This window comes from Ovis canadensis, chromosome 23 (assembly GCF_042477335.2).
Source record: "Ovis canadensis isolate MfBH-ARS-UI-01 breed Bighorn chromosome 23, ARS-UI_OviCan_v2, whole genome shotgun sequence".
NCBI classification, from domain to species: domain Eukaryota; kingdom Metazoa; phylum Chordata; class Mammalia; order Artiodactyla; family Bovidae; genus Ovis; species Ovis canadensis.
Window position 1 is genome coordinate 55,410,382 of NC_091267.1, and position 25,407 is coordinate 55,435,788.

At 47.6% G+C, this 25,407-nt stretch overlaps 1 protein-coding gene across 6 annotated transcripts in view; it reads right to left on the bottom strand.

The window, feature by feature from the left end:
* Positions 1-25,407, bottom strand: part of PPP4R1 (protein phosphatase 4 regulatory subunit 1) — a 49,090-nt gene that overhangs the window by 1,537 nt on the left and 22,146 nt on the right. For 3 of the 6 annotated variants that reach the window (XM_069568641.1, XM_069568643.1, XM_069568645.1), the window contains 15 exons: positions 23,654-23,796; positions 23,064-23,210; positions 20,416-20,523; positions 20,221-20,286; positions 19,430-19,588; positions 18,726-18,853; positions 11,520-12,028; positions 8,733-8,881; positions 7,841-7,936; positions 6,298-6,483; positions 5,127-5,288; positions 2,820-2,920; positions 907-1,027; positions 662-796; positions 192-333 (listed from right to left, as the gene is read on the bottom strand). In XM_069568641.1, the coding sequence (XP_069424742.1) occupies positions 192-333; positions 662-796; positions 907-1,027; positions 2,820-2,920; positions 5,127-5,288; positions 6,298-6,483; positions 7,841-7,936; positions 8,733-8,881; positions 11,520-12,028; positions 18,726-18,853; positions 19,430-19,588; positions 20,221-20,286; positions 20,416-20,523; positions 23,064-23,210; positions 23,654-23,796 (2,352 nt within the window). Of the gene's footprint in view, positions 1-191; positions 334-661; positions 797-906; positions 1,028-2,819; positions 2,921-5,126; positions 5,289-6,297; positions 6,484-7,840; positions 7,937-8,732; positions 8,882-11,519; positions 12,032-18,725; positions 18,854-19,429; positions 19,589-20,220; positions 20,287-20,415; positions 20,524-23,063; positions 23,211-23,653; positions 23,797-25,407 lie in introns of all 6 variants that reach the window. The other 3 variants (XM_069568642.1, XM_069568640.1, XM_069568644.1) reach the window with 1 other exon arrangement.

Consider the following 25,407-nt stretch of genomic DNA (forward strand, 5'->3'; position numbering starts at 1 on the left):
GATGGAGGTCAGGTGGGTGCCGAAGGCATGGTCCTCACAGGATACCCAACTGGCCACACTACTGACTTCAAAGTATGAAGACAAGGCCATGTGGGACAGGTGGGTGAAAGTTCAGCGTCCCTCTCCTCGCCCCTGACTCAGTGTCAGACTTTCCCACAACCCCAGCCCTCCTGCTCAGGCCTCCGGCCCACCTTTCTCCAGCAGAGTTTGTCTCAGTGTCTTCGCAAGCAGCACGCGCACGTTGGGAACCCTGTCATTCGCCAAGGTGAGCAGGTGTGGCATCAGCTGCACGGCGAACTGGTCCATGGGCAGGCAGTCATCCTCGATGACGGTCTGGGGACAGAGACCTGCATCAGCTGCTGGCTCCATCAACCAGGCTGGAATGCCAGCTCGAGAAGCCCTTCAGAAACTGCTGAAGTGCCTCAGAGTCCCGCGACTACCTTTAAACTAATATCCCGGGCACTCAGGAACTCGACGTGATGCAGTAAGTCCCCGAGAGATGCACAGTGGAGGCCTGGCAACACGTTCACCTTCACAAACCTGGGAACTCCAGGCCGCTACTGGGCCGCTACTGGGAGCTCGGGGGATGGGGTGGGGGTGGAGTGCCCAGATAGCAAAGCTCTGCCCTCAGGGACAGGACGGGAGTGAAGGGGGCCCTCACCTGGCAGACAAAGACGAAGGCCTGCCGCCCGGACCACCGTGGACAGCGGCCGAAGCTCTCCACCAGCTCCTGGATGAGGTCTGCACCAAAGGTGGGCGGCGCTGCCCGGTGCAGCTTGCGCACCATCTCGCTGACCTGCGGGGGACACGCGGGTGAGCCACACCGCTGCCCAGCCTCACCGAGGCCGCTGCTCCAGGGCCCCGTTTCTCCTTTGGAATTCATCACTGAATAACGCGACCACCTACCAGCTTGTAGGAGATCCAGCGCACGGAGGACACCTTGTCCGCACAGAGGTTCAGGGCGATGGGGCGCAGGTAGTCGTACACATCCCGGGGGCTGTACAGCTCTAGGAGCAAGATGAGCTGCCTGCAGAACGATGAGAGACAAAAATGCAGTCACAACCCCTCCGCCAGCCTGAAAGACGGCTGCTCGCCTGCAGCACATGCTTTTCCTGGTTGAGTCTGAGAGTGGAACGCACGGCGGGTCACGTGCACAGTCAGGTGAACAACAAAGCGACGAGATGCCCCATCAAAGGGCACGCAGACCCCGGGAGAGGTGCCCTGCAGACCCTGTCCCAGCCTGGGAAAGCGGAGGAAGCCATGCCCTCATGAGCAGAAGCCTCAAGCCCCCAACTCCATGGAAAGGCAGCAAAGCCTGTCAGCGCCCCACGTGGAAGCTGGCCCAGAAGGCCAGGCGGAGCTTCCTGAGCCGAGACCCCTGGCTGATGCCAAGCAAGGGTCTCGTCCTGCTGGAAAGGGGTGGGGAGCACTGCCCAGATGGAGCACGGATCCAGGCAGTGACATGGCCCCAGGGAGGGTGAGGGTTCCAGGGGGCTCCAGCACACAGGCCTCCCCAGGACTGAGGCCCAACCAAGGGGGCAGAGGGCCTCCCTTTGCCCCACACTGGGCAGCCTCTTACCACACAGGTGGCAACCCCAGCCCAGGGCTGGGAGGGCTCCGGGTAGAGGAGGCCCCCAGTCCCCACCCTCAGCAAAACGCAACGGCAGCCCACACTGTGTAGAAGCGCCCTAGGCACAAAGGTGACACGGTGACACCACCTGACGTGGCGTCCGCTGCCTGGACAGACGCCCTGCATCCACACCAGCTGCAGAGGAGGAGGCCGGGCAGGACAGAGCCCGGGTCAGTGACTCTGGAATGCGCTGAAATAAATACCCCAACCCCACACCCAGGCAAAGGCATCTTCTGAAAATGCAGGCAATGCCCAGAATCCAGAATATTTGACAAAGACCTCTGACAACGCCCAATTGAAAAACAGGCAATGGACTTGAAAAGACGTCTCTCCAGAGAACAGGTGCAAGTGGCCAACAGCACGTGAGAAGGTGAGCATCACTAATCACTGAGGAGACGCACACCGAGACCCACGGTGCCACTCTACACCTGCGGCAATACTGGCTACAACTGGAAAAAGAGGGAAGCGTGGGAAATGCGCCCCTAACCCGGGCACCCCCGTCACTGGTGGGGAAGCAAGAGCCGGCAGCCGTTGTGGAAACAGCCATGCGGTTCCTCGATCAAATGAACACACAATCAGTGGATGACCCAGCACGTCCACCTCAAAAACCTGAAACCACCACCTATCCATGGGTATTCACAGCAGCAGCGCCCACAGCAGCTAAAACGCAGAACCCGGCCAGGGGAACAGACTGAAAGGTGGTGTGTTCACGAGAGCGGTGCACACTCGTCACAGGGAAGGGCATTCTGACAGCTGCCCGCGAAGAGCATGACGGCACGGCTATGCGAAGGGGCCGCACACCCGCCTGCGGCTCACACGGTCGCCCCGGAGGAGCTGCTCACAGATGTACGGACACAGCGGACTGACTGGGCTGTGGGTGCCCGGGGCGTCCTTCTCGGATGAAGAGACGCTCTAAACGGGACGGTGGGGGCACCGTGCCAGCGGCAAAGGTGCTTGTGTATATTTTACCACAATTTAAAAAAACGAAGGTGACAGAGTCTTAAAAAAAAAACCAATCTGTGAGAACTCACTGCCAGTCAGACCCCACATCACAAGCCTCATGAAAAGAGCTGGACGCCAGACAGAAGTGAGGATCCACGCGGTGACGAGGCAGTAAACCCAGGACAGGCAGCGGGGAGCAACCCCCACCCCCAAACACCCCAAAGGTCACTCGGTCGTGAGGACTCACTCGGCCAGCTCGGCTCGGAAGCGCCAGTTCCTGCTGTTGTCAGTCACCAAGAACTCCTGAAGCTGATACAGGTACTCTCTTCTCTTGTCGATGTGAAGAAGCTGAAGAAACAAAACAAGAGCGCTCACGAGGACGAGGCGGAGGCGGCTTCCCTCGCCCGCTGCTGAGCAGCTGCGAGCCGCGCGCCAGTCCTGGGGGAGGACAGAGGCCGTCTCCAGCGCCGGCTGAAGCCTGCCGCTCCTGACTCCGCCACCCACCGTTCAGGAGTCCTCCCGTCCTCGTCTTTGCTTCCTGGGCCAGCGCATGGCCTCCGCTGAGCCCTGCCCCCACCCCAGGCCGCCCTCGAGCAGGCACCGTGCTCCTGCTCACATGTCTGTGCCCAGTGCACGGCACTGTAACGGCACACTGTAGGTGCTCATAAATACTTGACTGAAAAAAACTAATTTACCCCAATAACGGTTCTGTAAATATTTGAAAGTAGCTTCATAGTCAATGAGGGGGCAACCTCTAAAAGTTGACGTGTCTATTAGTCGCTCAGTTGTGCCCTACTCTTTGAGACCTCATGGACTGTAGCCCACCAGGCTCCTCTGTCCATGGGATTCTCCAGGCAAGAATATTGGAGTGGGTTGTCATACCCTCCTCCAGGGGATCTTCCTGACCCTGGGATCAAACCCAGGTCTCCTCCACTGCAGGCAGATTCTTTACCATCTGAGTCACAAAGAAACAGTCTAAGTTTAAACTCAGTATTCCGATTCTCTAGCTTCACAGAGTACTTTCTAACGACAATGTGCTGAAGGAAGTCCTGACCCTTATGTGGCTGGTTTCATGTTGGACTTATTACTGGAGCAATTCTGAAACTTTTTCATTTGCTCAACTAAAGTAGCAAATGACTAAATATGGCAATGATGCTAAAAAACAGAGCTTTTACCACAAGAAAAGAAAAAGTGTGAAGAAAGGAGAGGAAATGGTATTGGACTGGAAGTGAAGACACCATATAAACTAAATGCCTTTTCAAACCCCCTCCCCAAGCTCTTGTCCCCTGAGAATGAGAGCCTGGAGCTCAGCTCCAGACACCCAGGCTCCCCAGGAAGGACCAGGGCTGCCAGGGAGACAGGAGAAGCCGGGCCTGAAAGTGAGACGGGCCTGGAAATGAGGGGCAGAAAGGACACAGGAGGTGGCTTCAAGGGCTCTCAGTTGCCAAATTTACGCTTCAAACAAACAACAGAAATGGATTCTGTTACACAGAATAAAAAGGTAATTCTGGAGTCCACACTGATACTATAAAAAAAAAACCAAAAAACTTCCAAAAAGGCAGAGGAAGAGAAGGAAAAGGTTATCTTTACAGGAGATACTAGTAACTGTAGAAAGAGTTACAAAAATAGAACATTGGTATTTTACAATCCACACGGTCATAAGTGATTCGGGGGGAGCTGGGTACAGATACACGAGCACAGAAGCAGCAGGGAGAGATGCTCAGAGCCTGAATGCACTGCCCACTGAGAGGCGCTGACCCATGACCAGGAGTCTGGACTCAGCACCACTGGGGCCCCAGGAGCCCACACCGTGTTACCCTTGAGAGGAGACCCAGGACCCATGCAGAGAGGCCGTGCCCCTGCACGCACCACCTGTGACACTGAATCTGACTGACAGCGCTCAGACATTTCAAACTGGGGACATTCGGCAAGACCACCAGCCCAGCCTCTTCAAGCAGGCCCAGGCCACTGAAGGTGGGAGTCAGGGAGGCTGATCTAGATCTAAGGGACTGAAGAGACACTTCAATGCAACGTGTGATTCCCCACTGGGGTCTGAGTCGAGAGGGGACAATTCGGGACACTCTGAGAAACTGTGATTACAATTCTCCCGCACCTCAGACTTAGGACTACGGTAGCTGCCCAGGGCTAAACCATTTACGGTCAGTGCTCTCGTACTGGAGACCACGGTCCACGTCAGATGGGGAGGACAAGGGGACCTCTCAGAGTTCCCACACAACACAGAAGGCTGAACGTCTACGGGACTTTCTGTGTGGTCAGTTCAGTAACGTTTGAGGAAAAAATGTACTAATGTTTGTAACCGTGATCTAACATCATTTTCAAATGAAACTCAGTGTGATTTTTAAATTAAACACTAAAGTGACACCAGCAAAACTGATCAGAGTGGGACTCTTTTCTAAGTCACCTTTTGCCATCAAGCTCATGGCAACACTTCTCACGGAACACAAGGGAACCTATCTTGATGGCAGCGTGGAGTCAAGACTCTAAATCTACAGTGCAAGGCCAGTGTTTTAATGTAAAAGGACTTAGAAGTTACCTTCAGAAAGTCGTGCAAGTGCTTCAGGACACCTATCCTGACTTCATCGAGGTCTTTTAAAAATCCATTAAAAATTGGGACCAGGTCTGCAGCTGTGAGCTGGTCTCCCAGGATGACGGCGAGCTCGTGGATGGAGAAGGCTAATGTTCTTCGAACCTTCCACTGCACGAGTGAAGACGACGGCATTAGTGAGCTGAACACAAAGTCCTGGTGCTTTGACGTCCAGACAATACACGAAGGCTAATTTATATCTGAACAGTGTTATTAACCTCAAGTGAAATCAAAATAAAATAGTAATAATAGATACCCAGTTTAAAATGCTCACTTTCTATCAAAAACTGGCAGAAGAACGTCAAGTCCCTCAGAGTATGTATCATTCCCCCTTTCACTCAGGAAGGAACACAACACTTGGCGAGCATGGTGGAGCCGCCTGCGCGCCTTCGGAGCACGGGGGGCCCAACCTCCTGGTGCACCCCTCCTGGCTCCACACGGTCTACCCTGGATTCAAAACAACTCCAAAACATATTCTTAAGGAACTGGCCATTAAAGAAATACAAGATTGGGGAAATCTCTTGAAGGCAGCCCTGGAAAAGAACCACTGAACAGGAATGCCCTGCTTTTATAGGCAACTTTATATCAAAACCTTATTTATCTTCATGTGGGCTTGATTTAAAATTTTACTTTTTTATTTTGCTTAAAACTTTACTTGCTGAGAAGCTGGTTAGGACAAGGGGTTTATCCCCATTCCCAAACACCAGGACCTCTTCCTGAGACAGAATGCTGTGCCTGCAGCGATGTGCGCCCCCATGGAGGAGGGCAGGGTGCTCCGCTCAGAGCTGTCCCGTCACTGTCACCACAGCCACGAGAGGCTGGGGAACAAAGGCGGAAAACCGCTCAGGGTCACCGGCTGTGTGGAGGAAGCATTTCTGCTACTGTTTCTGGGGGAAGGGCCCCACTTTCTTAAGAATTAATCTGCACATACATTTCAGACCACAGCGCCAGCACCTCTGTGAGTTGGGGACGTCGGCGGTTCAAATGGGAGGCGGATTTTAGGGGTTTAGTCCAAAAGAAGGCGCGATGTGCGAGTGGAGGGAGGAGCCTGGACCCGCAGGGAGACCCTCTGCGCAGCGCCCCGTGCCCCGGCCCCGAGGTTTGGCCGGCGGCCCCGCACCTGCATGTCCGAGGCCAGCGTCTCGTAGGTCTCGCGCAGGCAGTGCCAGTTCTGGCGGCCGAGCGTCAGCGCCACACCCGGCAGGCTGTAGGCGCAGTGCTTGGCGATCTCGGTGTCCACGGTCTGCGCCCGCGAGGGGTCGGTCATGGACAGGTACTGGTCAAGCAGGGCCTGGGGCACCACGTCCTAAACGAGACAGGGTGAGACTTTGTAGATTAGGTATGCTTATGTTAAATACCTGGATTTAACGCAGCATCTCATACAGCAGCAAAAAACCTGTCTCCACATCTCTAAAAACTGAGAGGTAAGAAAACATGCAAAGGGAAATACATGTATCAGTGGATAAAAGTACCTCTAGGACAAAGACGACAAACAAGACCTTAAAACAGAAAACAGCTTAGATGACGATGAGAACTGTTCACTAAATTTACAAGACGCCAGAAACAAGAGCAGGTGGTTCAGTGCTGGCAAAGATTACAGAGTCTGGAGTGACCCAGAGACCCAGGGGAAACGGGTCTGCTCCCGCGCCGCCAACCAGCCAGCATCTTAAAACCACCACCACCACCTCCAGAGGGGAGTTTTAGCAATTATCTATGGAAACTCGAAGTGTGCACACCTCTAACAACTTGTATCAATGATCTTGGGTGATACAGCTTTGCAGGGAGCTACAAGATAAAGGCACAACTGCTGCCTTGGGTGAAAAACCAAGTGGGTGCTCGAGAAAACTGTGAAGGAAGCTCAATTCTGAACTTTGTAAACTTAGTCTCTATTTTTAAAAAATAAAGTGGAAGTTCATGGAAGCAAGGAGCCAGTCTGTATGTACTAGCTTGGAAAAGCGTGCTTTAAAACACTGTGAATGTGGGCTCCATTTTTAATCAACAACAAACAACAATCAAGGATTCGCCGCCTTTGGCCCAGGCACCATCATGGTGCATGGGCTTCACCTGCAACGTCAGAGCACACCTGCACCCCCGCCACAGCCCTGCCCACATGGCGGGGGCGCTGCTGTGCTGGGGTGGGGGCGGAGGCGGATCTGTGTTCCTGTGCAAAGAGCTCCAAGACACGATGTTTTTAAAATGAAACGAAAGAAAGGCACCACCACACCCCAGCGGCCCCACACTTGAAGCCTCTGTCTCAGGGCACCCTGTGGCCGACGGCACCTCATGGCGGCTCTGGCCCTGCGTCCACGTTCTCCTCTCTGAAACCCAGCTCCACTTTACAAACCACACAACCCAGGCATGAAGACCAGGCGTGACAGCCTGTCTGTCTCTGAAAGACAAAGGTGCGCACGCCTGTGCTCACGTGCCCGCAGACTCGCTCTGAGGAAACACGGAAGGAGGGTGGCTGTGGGCACCCTGGGGGGAAGGGGTCATGGTGTGAGAAAGGAAAGGCCTCTGCTTGTCCTCCACTCCACTGCTTGAATCTTCTCATCAAAAAAAGACACACAAGCAAGCACTCCTTTCCGAAACCTTATCAGGAGGGCCAGATTCGGGGAGAAATGGGCTGAAAGCGGGGTGAAAGTAACATGTATGGGGTTGCTGACCTGGACTTTAGCTCTCCTTTCCTCTTCAGGGCTGAAGCCACTGCCGGGGCCCGTGTCTGAGCCATTGTGCATGGAGTGCAGGGCAGAGTCCAAGGTCTGCTGGGAGAAAAGCCACTTAGACAGCCACCCCGTCAGGCAGCTCCTTGCTCCTACACCGTCCAAGCTGCTCACCTTTCACGACCTCCAAAGGAGGAATGCATATGAAGTCTTCATGCTTTTCAACGTTTATAAACAGACGTAAGACCTCCTAAGAGTTCCCCTGCCTCAAATCAAATTTGCAGAATAGGCTGCTTAAGGTTTAAAAATAAATTCCAGAAGAAATGTAATTGAAAAGCAAATTTAGAAGTAATTTTGGAAAGGCCCAAATATCTAAAATTAGCAATCAATAAAAACAGTACTTAGAGGGTACTACAGTCAACTCTTCTACGGTATGTTGTACGCAGTTTTTCTTCTACTATTTCTGGCTATTTCTAAGTTCACAAAGACACCTTTTTTTCTTGTCACAGATGACACGGTAGCACGGGGAAAGCCACTGCAGGACACAGGCCAGGGGCCAGCTCAGCCCACACCTACTCCTGGCCTCAAGTCCCGATCTTCGCTCAACACCATGCCTGCTGCAGGGAGAGGCCGGTCAGAGACCCAGCGCCTCTCCAGAAAGACAGGGGGGGAGTTCGTCACCCCAACAGAAGGCTCTGCCCCCTGAGGTGCCCTCACCTGGGCTGCAGTGGGCAGGTGGGGAGGATGGACCAACTGCTAACTCCAAGCACGAGCCGTGACCCTTGGGTGTCACAGAGATGACACGTGGTGACTTTATGCAGAAGGGGGGCACTAAGTGGCCAGGATGAGCCCCACGGCCGCCCGAGAACATGTGCCCGCCCCGTGGCACCCTCACCTCCTCACTGATCAAAGGCCCAGAGGCGTCATGGTCGAGCCGGCAGCTGGGGAGCTCGTCCTGGGGGGCCCTCCGGGCGGCCTCGCCGGCCTCGTCACCAGCGTCCAGGCTGGAGGCACGCAGGGCAGCAGCCAAGACATCCACCTGTGCTGTGGGTGGAAGGACAGGCTGTGAGCGGGGCCGCTGTGCGGGACTACCCCTTCGCGGACGCTGTTATGGGCTCAACGAGGCGCAGTGTTCTGGGGACACTACCCTCGAGAAGCTGGAAGAGACCACTGCTGTGGTCAATCATTAGTTTTCCCAGGGAAGAAGTAGAAAACTAATACGCTTTCATGAGATTAAAGTGTTTACCCACTACTGTGCATTATTCTGCGTTAGTACGAGAAGAGGTGCTATCTAGTCAATTTCAAGGTCAGTGAACTATGTTTCGGGGACCATGAGTGGGACTGGCTTACTTACTAAGCCACCTTAGCAGGAGAGCAGTCACACAGACCCTGCCAACATAAAACACGGGAATTACAAAGACGTCTGTGGCAGTCACATTTAAACATCTCACATCTTACTCTGGTTTATTTATATTTTCCTCTAATTTTTTTAAGTGAAATCAGTGACTTGCCCCAAACACAGGGATCCCAAACAAGCACTGTCTTGTTCTCAGGAAAGCAAAACAACAGATCGCCAAGCAGCAGTGCTGAAGTCTGACAACCAGCATTGTCTACGACTTTGAGTTATATCTTCTGTATAAAAGTTGTTCAAAGCGAAGACAAGCATTCTTCCTCCTCTGCCCCAAATGAGGAATTTAGCAAAAAAAAATATATATATATTTTGTTTAGCATTAATTCAAGTAACAATCCCCCTGGATGCTCAAAACATAGGAATTTATAAAGTTTAACTGCAAATTTACTTAGTACAAAGATGAGAAAGTGGGCTCCTGCTCTACTTAGAGATGATTAAAAAGCAATCAGCATTTTATTAAGATAGCCTATTACCATGCTTCAGCATTTATAAAATTTACTATAAAGTTTCCTACGAGTAACTGGCAGCAGAGACACAGGAAATGTACAGGATGAGCTAACTGAACACATTACACTGAGGTGTCCAATCGTGAAAGCTTACTCGTGGACTGTATCCCCACTCTTCCGGGAATCTCAGCGGCTATCTGTACTAATCCTTTAGTCACTTCTGCTCCCCTTTCAGAGTCCTCTGAGTTCCCACAAGGAAATCACCGCAGAACTAGAGGCGGCCAACTGTCCGGTCCATGCTCTGGACTGGGCAAGTGCTCTGCCCCTGGTAGACATGGCAGGTGGGGTCTGTGTCCCTGACCCCTGATGACCCTGTCCCGGGAAGCCTTTCACAGAGCATGCCTCACACAGGCAGCCTGCTCCAGGGGGCGCTCTGTACACGCCTGCTAGTCAGCCAATTCTCTAACACCTAATAAACATTAATGGGAATATCGAATATGCTACTTTAAATGCTTTTTAAACAAATAAGCTAGAAGTAATTTGTGTAGTTTGCTTTTTGAAAAGAGCTACACGGACATATGAGTTTCAGGATATAACTGTGTGTTTCCCATCGTGAAACTGACTAACACTGTCTGACCTAAAATTTACAGCCTGTAATTGAGATTTTGGTAGCAATACTGTATTACGATTTAATTATTTCTCTAATTCAGCTCCTAAACCTGCTACAATTTAAACGTGTCACCCCATTCTTTCTGTCCGCAACGCTGATGATTGAGAACACAGTCATTTATCGACTAAATCATCCAGCGTCCCTTACCGAGCACCTCGTATGCATCAGGTGTGTCCTCCAGACAAGTGACCATACAGTGACAACAGATGCTAAGGCCCAGAGAAGACAACTGCTGACTTCCCCTCCACTGACAACACTTCCCAAGTTCAATGCCACTGGATTTTGTGTGTCTGGAAGGACACTGAAGGTATGGCTCTGTCTGCTTTAAAAGCAGTGATCTGCCAGCACTGAGCTAACTGACAGTTTACAAGTTTAGCTTCTGCAACAAACAAGGAAAGCCAAGTCCACAGAAGATCTGGAGACTTGCAGTTTGGGGATTTTTCAAAACTGCTTTCTGTTTTACAGTAACATTCCAGATTGCCCTGACGGTTAGCGTGGTCAGGAACCCTGATGATGCTCTGATGTCACCGGTGTCAGATGCCCACGTTCAGACCGTAAACCACCCCCGGAATGGGGCGGCCTGGGCCCTCTCCCCACACCCTTACTCCACGATGTGAGAGCAGCTTGCTGTTTTTAAACAGTCACACAGAGCGACCTTCAAGGCTGCCTTTCACAATGGCAGAACCCAGGTGACACATGTGTAACCCAATGGGAACAAGGGCCGAACTGAGGCACGAAGATGCCAGTGGGACCCTCGCCAATGAGCACCACATCCTGCTCCACAGGAAGACGGGCATCTCATCCCCGCTTACAGGTCATGGGCCTTCCTACACAGTCCTCCTTCTGTAAAACAAAGCACTGTCTGTTGAGACCCAGGGCAGACGAGCAGAGGCAGGACTCAAGGTTTAACCTGTAGACCAGTGAGTGTGTGTGAACATATCAGAGCGATCTGTGAACCAGGACACTGGAACCTGCTACACTCAGACAATGACAAGCTCCTCTAAAATTAACTCCCTAAAATGCAGACCAATCATGCTCAAGATAAGAATGCATGATGACAATGGTTGATAGCGATTTTTAAAAGGTAATCTTTCTGGCAGAAAAAACTCAGAAAGTAACATTTCATCAGAACAAAGAACCGACTCCCTCACATACCTTTCACATCGGGGTCGTCAATGTGTGGCTCCAGGTTTTCTATCATCTCCTCCAGCTCCTTCCTGGTGGCCATGGTGATGCTGGCGGGGCCGGGGGCGGGCACTTCGGGCTCCACATCCAGCCCCTGTGGGCTGGGCTCGCTCCCGGAGCCCTGCTCCAGCTCCACGTCCAGGTCTATCTCGGGGAGAGGAGTCCTCCAGAAGTGGAAGGAGTTGTACTGCTCCTGGTCCAAGGGAGCTGAGTCCTGTGCACCGGTGCCCGCCTCTGGCTGGGATGCTAACCTGCAGGCGCAGGCCTCTTGCTCCTCCTCGCTGCCAGCCGCGTCTGGGGGAGGCTCGGGGGAAGACCGGTGAGGTGACGAGCTCTCCGTGGGAGCGCTCAGTTCGCCCGGCGGCTGCCTCGGGGTCTCGGCGCCGTCCGCCAGCGCCTCTTCCAGGTGGACGCTGGAATCGCCCCCCGTGGGCCTGGCCTCTATGTCCTCTGGAGCATCTGCACTCCTGGTCCTTTCACTGCTTTGTTTGGGAAAAAGAAAGTCAAAGTATCAAGATAATTCCTGAAGAAAACCAAATAAAGATGCTACTTAAAACAATTTAGAGTTAAAATTAAATATTAAAGATTTTTATTTTTAGAAATATTAACTTTAAATGTTAAATATTAAAGATTACAAGTTATCCATACAAATTCAGTGGTTTGTGTATATCACTGATGATGCTTCTTTTTCCATCAGGTGTCCTGTGTTCAGAGAAGCAAACATCAGTTAAGTCTAGATATTAAACTACTAGGTATTAGCTGGAGGAGATAATATTTAAGATGTGATAATAAAATATCATGCTAATTTCAATAATAAAGAAACTAAAAAGGAACAGTAGGAAGATAAATTCCCACAGGGCATTTTAAGCTAAATACATCTTCTAAATTATCTGATTTTTAGGATTATGGTATTGTCACTATGTTCCAGTGACATACTGACAAGCTCAGAAGTAAAACCACCTTGCCCACACTGAAAAGAAACAAACCCCTCCACACAACCTTAGAGAAGATCCTTATTCACTCTTACAAAATACATTCAAGTCCACTTAGGTGTAATACAGTTAATTCTACTTCTGCACTTTCAGCTCTACTCCCAGATGTTTCCCTAAAATGGAGTCATGATCTAATTGGTAGAGAGATGGTACAAGCCACTACACCTAAAGCTCACTGGTCACTACATCCATCACCTAAGCTAAGTTTATCCCCTAAAGTTTATTTGACTCAATTACATTTAACAAACGTGTACTGAGCACCTCCTAGGAGCCAGGAGGTGACACTGTATTGAGGATCTGTGTGTGAATGAGACTCAGGTCCTGCTCCTGAGGTTGTAATTAGAGGCAAACAGCAACAAAGCAGGTGACCACCGGCAAAGCAGTGCGCACAGAAGCACGCCCATGATCCTGGGAGGCGGGGCTGGGAGGAAAGGCTTCAGTCGGAACAACAGGAGTCGTGTCTGAAGGAGCAGTCAGCGTCTGCGAGGCTTGAGGGGAAGCGAGCTCAGACAGGCGTGCGAAGGCAGGGGCGACAGAAGAGGGGCAGCGCTTTCAGGAAGCAGAAATGCGAGTGTGATGGCTCAGAGAGGAGACGCTGCCATCAGCATGGGCCGCGCTGGGGTCTACACGCAGCTCCAGGTGGTGACGCCCTGGGAGGGTGGTCACACCCTGAGCCAGACCAGAGGGGACTCAGGAGGATGAGTGTGGGCTGGGCATGAATGTCCGCACGCCAGGCGTGCAGAGTAACCAAGAGTGCGGCATTCCTCTTGTTCAAAAGGGTGCGTGAGGCGTAGGGAGAAAGGTCAGAAGAGATGAAGAACTGGAGATGCAGGAGGCTGATGGAATAGCTGGCAAAGCCACATCTTTCTCGAGAGGACAGACGGGGGCTGAGAACCCAGGCGGGCAGAAGAAACAGGTGATGAGACACCTCTTTCTAAGAACCATGACAGGGAGGTGAGGATGGACACATGTCCCGTGAGTGTGGGGGGAAAGCTAAAGGTGCTCCCCTGAAACACAGAATAAAAGGCATTACACAGGAGGCTCCCCGGCCTGCAGGGTGACAGCACCACCTATGTGATACCCCGGCCACCGTGAGTGGTCTCGGGAGGTCACTCCCTTCCCGGATTAGGTTTTGTCTTATAGGAATGTTTACACTGTTTTCAGAAACGATTTGCTGAAAACACAGCATGATTATTTTACAAAGCTGTTTTAGATACAGATACAAACATTTTAAAAAGTCATCTGAAAACAGACCACACAGTTACAGCATTTAAAATTCTGGTGTTTCTCCTCCGTCCTGATAAACCATAAACTAGGCCACATGCAAACTGTGCGAGAGCTCGGTCCTCACCCTGCATTTGCGCTGCAGGCTCCACGCTCACACCCTGTTCAGAAAGCGAGGGGCTGGCTGCGAGGCCTACAGCACCCTGGAGGCCCCCAGCAGTCCTCCAAGCCAGTGCTCCTGTGTGTAATAAACGTCCTCCATGTACATATGAATTGCATGACATTTTTCCAACCATCTTCTCTATTAAAGATATTTTTTATTTTGTTTTAAAAAATGACTGGGATAATTGGTAATATTTGAGTGAAATCTCTAGATGACAGTATTGTATCTATTTTAACTTTTCAACTGTGGTAATGAGACTGTGGTTATGTGTTCATGTCTGTGTGTTTTGAGAAAATACACAGTGAAATATTTAAGAAAGTATATCATGTCTAAAACTTATCTCAAAGAACTCAGAAAAATAATAACAAAGCAACTATGGTAAAATCTTAATTTAACATTTGAAGAAATCTAGAAGAAGGGTTTATGGGATTCTCTGTGGTATTTTTACAGCTTTTTTGATATTATGCAAACTAAATTTTAAAAATCAAAGCAACAGGACATTGCTTGGTGGGGGTGGGGAGCAAATGACTGAAACTTCAGACATCATCTGTTACCTGAAGAACTTAATAAATTTCCATTTAAAATTCACAAACAAAAACTTATTCAAAGCCAATTAGTTTGGAAAACTATTCCAAGGGCCTGAAGCTCCTTTATCACTGCCTCATCTCGGCATTAAAGTTAAATTTTAACATTCTCAGCAAGAAGAGCAGAGTCACCAGCCAAGTCACTCTGTCTGCTAATGAAAATTACTAATCTGTCCTGACTTCAAACTCCTGCCACGGTTTTCAAGAGAGAAAAACATCTTCCCTCACATGAAATTCTGCAAAGTATTAAATTCTGTATGAATACCAGTTCCTTCAAACTGTCAAAAATATGAATTCTCTAAATATGCTTTTTCCTGAAGCTGAGTAATAACCAGTGCACCATCAAGCTGCTGAAGACAGTCAGGATTCTGACCTTCCTAATAGTCAGTCTTGCAAACACCACCATACGAGAAAACACCACCATACGTGCAAACACACTGGAGGAGAGGGGTTGGCACAGTGAGCAGAGCACCCAGCTCCTCGGAGGTGCCAGAGGGTCAGCCGGGAATATGTCTCCATCAGCACCCACGTCCCCTCGGATCTACACTGGCTGACAGTTAACATCCTTAGGGTCCAGGTGAGCCAAGACCCTGGCCTAGGAAAGTGACTGGGGAACCGCTGGTCCCAGAAGTGCACGGGCGAGCTGGGCGGCAGCAGACACGGACTCCACGTGCTCACTTAATGGAGTCTCAACATCAGTGAAATACTTCCAGATTTAAAACAATAACAATCAGTTTTATTTACACAAAGTTAGCTTTATGCTAAACTGACAAAGACTAGCAAAAACGATTCAGTTACTTAAGGCTTTTGGGATAAAATCCATTACTTTCTTACATTAACTCATTTGAGATTTATCATGTGCCGAGGGCATGCCAGGGCTGGTGATGGTATGAGAACACAAGATAAACCCAGGCTACCGTGCAAGGGACCTGTAGTCTGTGGATGTCGTGTGCAAGCACAGGATGAGGAGACAGGCCCACATCAGCGCTTATTCGCCAGCGCTCAAGACAGACAGGATGCAAACGCTCTGGGTTTCCTCCAAGACACTGAGGTCGTCCGTCCAGACAGCTCTCTGTGAAATGAGGCGTGGGCAGAACAGGATGGCGTCCCAGACGGGAAGAGGGAGACCCAAAAGAAGGCAGTGTGCAGAGAGTAATGTGATATTAATAGCTGGTTTAGCTAAATGGAAGACGGGGTGCTCATTTCAGATAACAGTGCAAATCTCAACACTTAACTACTCTGGAAGCACCTTTCTCAACACCTTCAAAGAAGCCTGATCCAGGGTGAGTGAGAGAGAAACCTGGCATTTTATAAAGTCAGAGATTTATAACCAATACATGCTTCAAAGAGCAGTAAGTGATATTAAGTAGCTCCAGGATCAGATAAAACAATACAAACAAAATAAACAGCAGTGGAAACATATTGCTAAAAACTTGCTTTGTAAGACATCTGCTTGAGAAATCTGAATTCTAGGAAACTGAGAGGACCCTGAGAACAAGAACCAAGTCCTGTGTATCTGGCTACAGTCACTGGTTCACAGTAGGTGTTCAATTAGGTTTTGCTAAATGAACCAATCAACAAACCTTAAAAAGCAAAACTAGATTTAAGGCAGCTCAACACGTATTTAAGAGTAGGCCATCCAGCTAATGGCTCTGAGATAAATAATACATGGAACTACATGACGGCTTTTACAATATCTAACAGAACTCTTTTCGCAGCCAGGAACTGCCTCCTCCCTCCACCAACATCATTAACATGAGTCAACAAAGTCTGAAAATATAGTGAAAGTCCAATGCTACAATCGCACTGACCTGACGCTAAGACAGATCTCATTACAGTGGAAGGGGAGTTAAGGTTTGTAGCCAAAAGATGACCAACAGTCTTTAAACAGCTCTTCCAACAAGATCCTATAGAGGCAGTCCAGCAAAACCACCAGCCATGTTTGGCCACACCAATGTTTTTGTCAATAAAGTTTTATTGGAACACAGTTGAGCCCACACACCACGGACTGTCTGCAAAGGCAAGGTGAGTAGTTCTGACAGAGACTTTAAAGTATTTTCCGCAGGTCTTTTATGGGAAGTCTACTCACCCCTGTCCTATACGATTCTCCGTAAATATACATTATCACTTCCTAGACTCTTTCCAGATTCATAAATAAATAAAAGCTATGCAACAGTCTTCATACAATTAGTGCCACTAGCGAAAAGCTCGCTGACCTTAACAGTGAGAGTAGAGAACCCCCACCACCCATCATCACTGAAAAACGTCCTGCAGCAATGGTTTTCAAAAGCAGTGACTAACTTTCCTGGCTAGGAAGATAGCTTTAGGGTGATTTTTCTTCCTTCACAGAGAACAGTACCTTGGGTTTGACTATTTAGCAGGACAGGAGGAGAACGGGCAAGAAGGTAGAACAAGGCAGCAGAGAAGAGAGGAAGGAGTGCCAAGTCACAACATCAAGAGAGGAAATGCCCCAGAACCAAGACCTACAGAAGAAAATGTCCATGAGCATCGTGACAAGGGGGGCGGGTGCCCAGGGCACACCTGTCAGAGTCTGTGTGTGTTTCTTGTGCACTAAGTTAGGTTAGGTCTGGGCTGCTTTCCCCCAAGGATATTCTAAATCGTAAAAACTAAAACTCAATTTAAAATTAAATGCAAAAAAAATTTTTTAAAGTAAAAATCACAGGTGTCCTCTTTAAGCTTTAAAATTTGGTTGCCTTATTGTTGTCATTCAATCTCTAAGTCATGTCTGCCTCTTTTTGACCCCATGGACTGCAGCATGCCAGGCTCTTCCTTGTCCTTCACCAACTCCCGGAGTTTGTTCACTCATGTCCATTGAGTTGGTGATGCCATCCAACCATCTCATCCTCTGTCGTCCCCTTCTCCTCCTGCCTTCAATCTTTCCCAGCATCAGCGTCGTTTCCAATCAGTCAGCTGTTCGCATGAGGTGGCCAAAGTACTGGAGTTTCAGCTTCAGCATCAGTTGTTTCAATGAATATTCAGAGTTGATTTAAGATTGACTGGTTTGATCTCCTTGCTGTCCAAGGGACTCTCAAGAGACTTCTCCAGCACCACCACTTGCAAGCATCAGTTCGGTGCTCAGCCTTCTTTAGGGTCCAACTCTCACATCCATATATGACTACTGGAAAAACCACAGCTCTGACTATATGGACCTTTGTCAGTGAAGTGGTGGTCTCTGCTTTTTAATATGCTGTCTAGCTTTACCATAACTTTTCTTCCAAGGAGCAAACGTCTTTTAATTTCATGCCTGCAGTCACCATTTGCAGTGATTTTAGAGCCCAAGAAAATAAAATCTGCCACTGTTTCCACTTTTTTCCCTTTTATTTGCCATGAAGTGATGAGACCAGATGCCATGATCTTAGTTTTTCGTCTTATTAAATGCTCTTAAAAGTTGATATTCCAGTTAATAAGTACACTGGTGGTACATAGTTTAGTGGCTAAGTCATGTGTCTTGTGATCTCGTGGACTGTAGCCTACCAGACTCCTTGCCTATGGGATTCTCCAGGAGAGAATACTGGAGTGGGTTGCCATTTCCTTCTCCAGAGCATCTTCCCAACCCAGGAATCGAACGCAGGTCTCCTGTATTGTAGGCAGATTCTTTACTGACTGAGCTATAAATAAGGGAAGCCCCAATAAGTACACAAACTTGGGGCTAATCATTAAAATATTTCCCCCATATAATTATTGACAAATAATTATTATGATTACTGACATAATCATTATTCTGAGACAGAATGGAAGATCCAAAAGGAAACTGACTAAAGAGGAAAATAATGGTAAGAAACTGACTTTAGAGTAACACATAACCTAAATTAGGTTTTACTCCTTGAAAAACCAAACCCTTTAAATTGTATAACCATTACTTTGTATATTCTTTGTGTTAACAGATGGTTTACTAGGTAAATTATTAAATAAACTTACGCAAAAATTATCAAATCTATCATGACAGCTTTCCATGTGTCCAGCACCAAGCCAGCTGTGTTATATGCATCTCCATCTTCTCATTTCAATACACAAGTAACCAAAGAGATGTTTAACAAATGTGTTTACGATAAGATTCTATAAAAAATATTTGCCAACTTTTATAATCAAGAGAAATAATAAACTCTCCCAAAAGAACATAATAAAAGTAGTGAAAATGAAAAAACTGCTCACAGGAAGTAAAACTTGAAAGCAAAGTTTTTAAAGATCTTACCTATTTTTGTCTTCTACTGATGTATCTTCTGAGCTTTTGTTTTCTTCTTTAAAATACTGGCCCGAGCTAGATGGATTAGCGAACGTAGATATGAAAGGTCCCAGAGACTGGAAAGCTGCTTGCCGAACCTATGGAGGGAAGAAAGGATAGGAGAAGACCCTGAGTCCATCCTCAGCGAGGAGTTACAATTCCCCCTCAATCATTTTCTCCTTTTTACTTTTAAGCTTTTTAATCTTGGCTTGAATATCCAAACCGTGAGGATGTGAATATGAGACCCTACAAAATATTTGCATGGAATAGAAATTTTGTCCTGTTTAAAAAATAAAGTTAATATAGAGTCCATCGTCTACTCCCAGAAGTTATCTGCAGTAACGTGTGTGTTTGAGTGTGTGAAGTCGCTCAGTCGTGTCCGACTCTTTGTGACCCCGTGGACTGTAGCCCACCAGGCTCCTCTGTCCATGGGATTCTCTAGGCAAGAATACTGGAGTTGGTTGCCATTTTCTTCTCCAGGGGCTCTTTCCAACCCAGGGATCAAACCCAGGTCTCCTGCATTGCAGGCAGATGCTTTATCCTCTGAGCCACCAGGGAAGTCATCACCAGGAACATAACTTAAATGATAAATTATTTCTTAAATTATGGGATTAAAATCCTATTTTCTGTAAAATGCACTGTTTTACAAAAATGGTAATTAAACAAAGCCCTACCCAACGTGAAGGATCACTGATCAAATTAATGAAGAGTGCTGATAGTTTAGTCCGTCGAATCTCTTGACACGTGGCACATGAAACGGCCATGAAGCACTCCGCGCAGGCCTTGCGGACGCCCCACACGTTGTCCGAGCAGAGCTGGAAAAACCTGGGCAGCTGGGCGAGAGGGGCCCCGATCATTAGGAAGAGACACGCGGGTTTCAGTTGTTACTTTTACTTCATTCCTCACTTTCCCGGCATTTAAAACATTAGCTTAACAAAATTTAGAAGACTCATTTAATATTAGCAATTAGTAGCTTTAAATAAATCACACCCAATTCATTCCACTCCTGACTGTGGAAAAGCAAAGACACTCCTGACAAATACAGCTGGAGTTTGTACTTAATGACTCTCTGCATAATAGGTGGTTTCCAAAACTCGAGCACATTAACTTGTACATTAAGCCCTTACATCCCATGAACTAACCATTTAAAAATCACCTGCTGTAAATCTAATTGGTCAGTAAAATATTCTAGGATTGTAATAAAAGATTCATTTGAATAAATAAGTACTGATTTTATAGAAATGAGAATTAAAAAGGGATTGATGTTTCTTAACACATCCACACTTTTAACAAACTGTCCTTAAACACAATACAACCCAGATTACAGAAACTTAAAACTCTCAGCATCATACTATCTTTCTGGAACTATGTTAACACAATTTGGTGGCCGCTGCATGTATTTCAAATTTCAGGAGCCGCTCTGTGACGCACTGCTTTCTCCTCGGTTCCTGTCTGCAGGCCTTACCAACATCTCCTCAGTAGCTTGCTGGCCGACGACGCTGCAAATGTCTCCAAAATTGGCGGCACAGACCTGACAATGAAAGCATCATTGACATTTCAAAATATCGTAAGCGTTCTTTAAAAAAATCTTTTAAATCCCACAGATCAATACAGTAACCACGAGAAGAACCAAGTATCTTAAGCACCACCAGCACAATACCTTTCGAACATGAAACATTCTGCAGTCACAGCACATCTCACAAAACCGAGGGAGGATCAAACGCTCCGTGATGTCCTTGCCAACCATGGGGGCCATTTTGCACATTATCTAAAATAAATGAGAGCACAGACATACTGAATGCACCTTCACACTAAGACCTCTGCCGATTTATTAAAAGTATGTAACCTAAGGAACTATAAAATATGACATGATGTCCTTATACATCACAAAAGAATTCATCTTACTTGTCCAAGTTGAAGACAGAAAAACAGATATTAACTACTACCAACAGAATCAGCCCAACGACTATTAAAGGTACAATAAACCCAGAGAAAATCCTAAAAATTGCATTTTTACCTATAGTTTCAACCTTATTCATCATTTTGCCTAATAAAAGTAAAAAAAAAAAACTCCTATATTTCCCTGATAAGAGAATAAATGGTGACTGCTCGAAGGCAAGACTATCCATCTACAAAAAGGTCTGGACGCGGGACACCTGCACTGCTAAGGAAAGCCTGCACACAGCCAGTCCTCATTGTGCAAAGCACCCACTGTCTCTGAAACTCGCAAATGGGAAGACCACACGCTTACTCTGCAAAGCCAGGGCTCCAGGAAGGCATGGACAGAGGCCTGAGACGCACAGGATCTGGATAACACCATTCCAGGCAAAGTGAGGACAGACTGTTTGAAAACCAGCTCAACGTATTTGAATACCCTCCCCACAGAGTTAGAATACAAGGAAATCTGACGGTCCGTCATCATATGTTACGTCCACCCCCAGCCCAGGCAAATACTAGGAGGACAGGCAACTGACTGGGTAGAAAGGGGACTCTACCCACATGAGCATGACTGTCTACAGACCACATCGCGCAAGGAACCTACAAGGAGCACTGCAACAAACAAGTGAGCTTAGGAGGTTTGCAGGACAAAGGACAGAATGAAAAAAAAAAAAAGGTATTTCTATAAATTATCAACGAACAACCGAAAATGTATACAAATATTCACAATAATGAAAAACAAACACACAAACATGAAATTTAACACAGTACACATATGATCTATTGGAAACTACCAAACACTGAGGAGATGAGGGAAAGACCTAAACAAATGGCGAGATCTCTGCGCCCACAGACTGTCAGGTTGGCCCATCCCTATCAGCCCCAGGACCCTCAGAGTGGGGCAGGGGCTGTGGGGTGCACTGACACCCCCCATCCCCTAAAGCAACGTGGTTTCTTGACTCCAGACTGTTTCCAGGCATCTCCAAGCCCAAGCTAACGATCACCAATCTGGCATAATTAAATTCTTAGGATGAATTATTCCCAAAACAAAACAACTGGGAAGACAAGGAATGCAAAACATAACAGAATAAACACAAACCATTTGTGAGAGAATCACATGCTTCTCATTAGCACTGGGTGTAGCCTTTTGTTATAATTACAATGTTTTACTATTCATAAATCACATCAAAAATCATAACACAGCAAATTAAGCTCTGCTCAATATAAACCAACAGTTACACCAAAATTGATTTCCTTTTTCTTGAGAAGTTTGAGAAATTAAAAAAAAAAATCTATAATTTGGAACTTGACAGAGGTGATACACCACCATGAATGTACTAAATGCTCCTCAACTGTGAACTTTAACATGACTGATCCTATATTATGTGAATTTCATTCCAATAAAAATGCAATTACTGAAAACTATCTAAATTCATTGTTAACTGGTACCTAAGTATCTAAAAATAAAATAATGGAACTTCCAATGAAAGGCACTAGAGAGAAAATAAAATTCATCCTAAACAAGATCCAGAAGCACTATTAAATCATTTCTAGTGTAACTTTCTTTCACATCAACACAAATCCCATTGCATTAGGTTTAAATAGCAAATTCTTACTACCTAAATAATTTAAATTAGTTTTCAGATGGATTCATCACTTTTCTATTATAAGAATTCTTACTTTCTAAACTGAGGAACCACAGATGTGAATAACATACTATCCGTGTAATTCAAGCCCAACTTGCAATGGCTCTCAAGTAATCAAACTATTTGCTAACCATGTCCCCAAACCAGAGAACTCACCATATTTGACTTTATTATGTGCATGACGACTTAATCTGTGTGTTTTTCTAATAATCGTAACTTGTATCATATATTTCTCCCTGCAAAGAGCATGCCATCAAGGACAGGAGCAACAAGCAGCATCCCTCTCTTTTCTAACTGTGCACTCACAGTGCCTAGAAAAGTGCTCAACAGCAACTCGAGGAGCTCAAATGCGTCTTTATTCAATACAGGATTTTTAAAAAGATCCTGGCTATCTTTGCCACCTTACTTTTTCCTTTTGATGAGATGAATTCACAGCTGATTCACTATTTTCTTGCCGTTCATCCTGGCCTCTCTGAGCCTAGCAAGGACCATCATCCCAGGAGCTCCACGCAGCACAAGCCCTCCAGGAAAGACACCTCTGCCCTCGGAAGCCTGTGTCCACTCCGAGCCCAGCATTTATGTTTCAAATTCCATGACCCGTGGCTACTCTGATACCCAACACGTACCCACCCTACCACATGTAATATGGTGTTGTGTCTAACGTCACCTCCTACGGTTACACACTAGCTCATCTCCCTGAACTGAAAAACTAAGCTCTGCTTACAGCCACAGCCTCCGTCTTCACATCGTCGTTGCTGTCGGGGGCTGTCAGCTCCACGAGGATGGGGCACACCTTGGTCTCCACATCAGAGCGCTCAATCAGCTCCTGCTCCAGCAGGGCCAGCAAAGCTGCCTGGCTCGTTTTTCTTACCTGGGAAAAAACAAACACGTCAACAAGGCACGTCCACAGTATGATGAAACCCTAAGGCATGAAGTTCACAAATCTGCAGACTCCTCACCAAAGGTTCACAACTGGCACAACTTTGCAGATGAAAACTGGTGGCTGTTCTGCAAAGACAGAACTCAGCAGACTGTGTCGTAACAGGTCAAGGGGAACAGAAAAGCCACTCCTGGAAAAGAGGTCTCCCAGTGACAAACTTCTGGGGGCCGCCTGGAAGGGTGGCAGGTGAGCAGCAGCCATTGGCGCTGTCTGCTACAGCACTAAGGCGATCTCCTAGACTCTGCCCCACCTCCTCTGAGATGTCATTTTGTCATTCTGAGAAACCGAATGACCAGATCTAAGTGGAAGGAACATTCTAAGCACACCACCAGATGGCACACATTTCTGTGGGAACGTGGACAGGGCCCTCCTACCTGGTTATTCTGATCTGCGAGATATCGAACCACAATGGGCAGCAAGTACTTTGAAAAGGCGTACGGGATTGCTGGCCGGTTTTCTTGGCAGAACAAGGCAATGTGAGGCACCTGCTCCATCAGCTCTGCCCTCACGGTCGGCTCTGCAGAAACGACAGGAAGGTGAGTGGATGCGTCCTGCCCGAACGGGGTTCTCGCCAGGCAGGCAGTCAGGGGAGCCCCAGACTCTCCTCCTGGCATCCTGAGTGCTCGGGCAACACACTCCACTCTGTGATGCTCTTCACAGTCACGGCAAGGTCACCCCCTCCCAGATTCTGTCTTCAGAGCCTGCCTGGAGCCTGCGGTCACTCCCTGTGAGGACTGAACCTGTCCACCTGAGTTCAGGTCAACTGTACATGGCATCACCCACAAACTCTGCTCTCTGAGAGCCCCCATGACAGGCTATCCGGACTGGGTCCTAACCTGAATGCAGCCAGTGAGTGCAGGGTTTGTAGTCAGACTTAACAACGACGATAGAGGGTCAGCAAATGGTAAAGGAGACCGACAGATTGAAAATAACAACAACAAAAATCTGAAAAGACCCAAGTGCATATGGCAAATTAAATGTGACAGCGTTCCAAAAAGACCGCTGTCCCAAGTAACGGTAAGAAAGCAAGCTGGTTACATGAGGAAAAAAGGTGAGATTCCTACACTGCTCTCTACACATAAATTCTAGGTGAATCAGAGATCCAAATTTTTTTTTTTTTTAAGATCAAAAGCACTAAAAGACAAGATTTTAAGGGATTTTCCTGGTGGTCCAGAGGTTAGGGCTACGCACTTCCACTGCAGAGGGTTCAATCCCTGATTGGGAAAATAAGATCTTGTAAGCTGTAGGGCAAGGTAAAAAAAAAAAAAGTTGAATCTTGAGGTGTGAAGCCCTTCAGTTCAGTTCAGTTGGTCAGTCGTGTCCGACTCTTTGTGACCCCATGAATCGCAGCACGCCAGGCCTCCCTGTCCATCACCAACTCCCAGAGTTCACTCAGACTTGCGTCCATTGAGTCAGTGATGCCATCCAGCCCTCTCATCCTCTGTCGTCCCCTTCTTCTCCTGCCCCCAATCCCTCCCAGCATCAGAGTCTTTTCCAATGAGTCAACTCTTCGCATGAGGTGGCCAAAGTACTAGAGTTTCAGCTTCAGCATCATTCCTTCCAAAGAAATCCCAGGGTTGATCTCCTTCAGAATGGACTGGTTGGATCTCCTTGCAGCCCAAGGGACTCTCAAGAGTCTTCTCCAACACCACAGTTCAAAAGCATCAATTCTTCAGCGCTCAGCTTTCTTCACAGTCCAACTCTCACATCCACACATGACTACTGGAAAAACCACAGCCTTGACTAGACGGACCTTAGTCGGCAAAGTAATGTCTCTGCTTTTGAATATACCATCTAGGTTGGTCATAACCTTTCTTCCAAGGAGTAAGCATCTTTTAATTTCCTGGCTGCAATCACCATATGCAGTGATTTTGGAGCCCAAAAACATAAAGTCTGACACTGTTTCTACTGTTTCCCCATCTATTTCCCATGAAGTGATGGGACTGGATGCCATGATCTTCGTTTTCTGAATGTTGAGCTTTAAGCCAACTTTTTCACTCTCCTCTTTTACTTTCATCAAGAGGCTTTTTAGTTCCTCTTCACTTTCTGCCATAAAGGTGGTGTCATCTGCATATCTGAGGTTATTGATATTGAGGTTATAGATATTTCTCCCGGCAATCTTGATTCC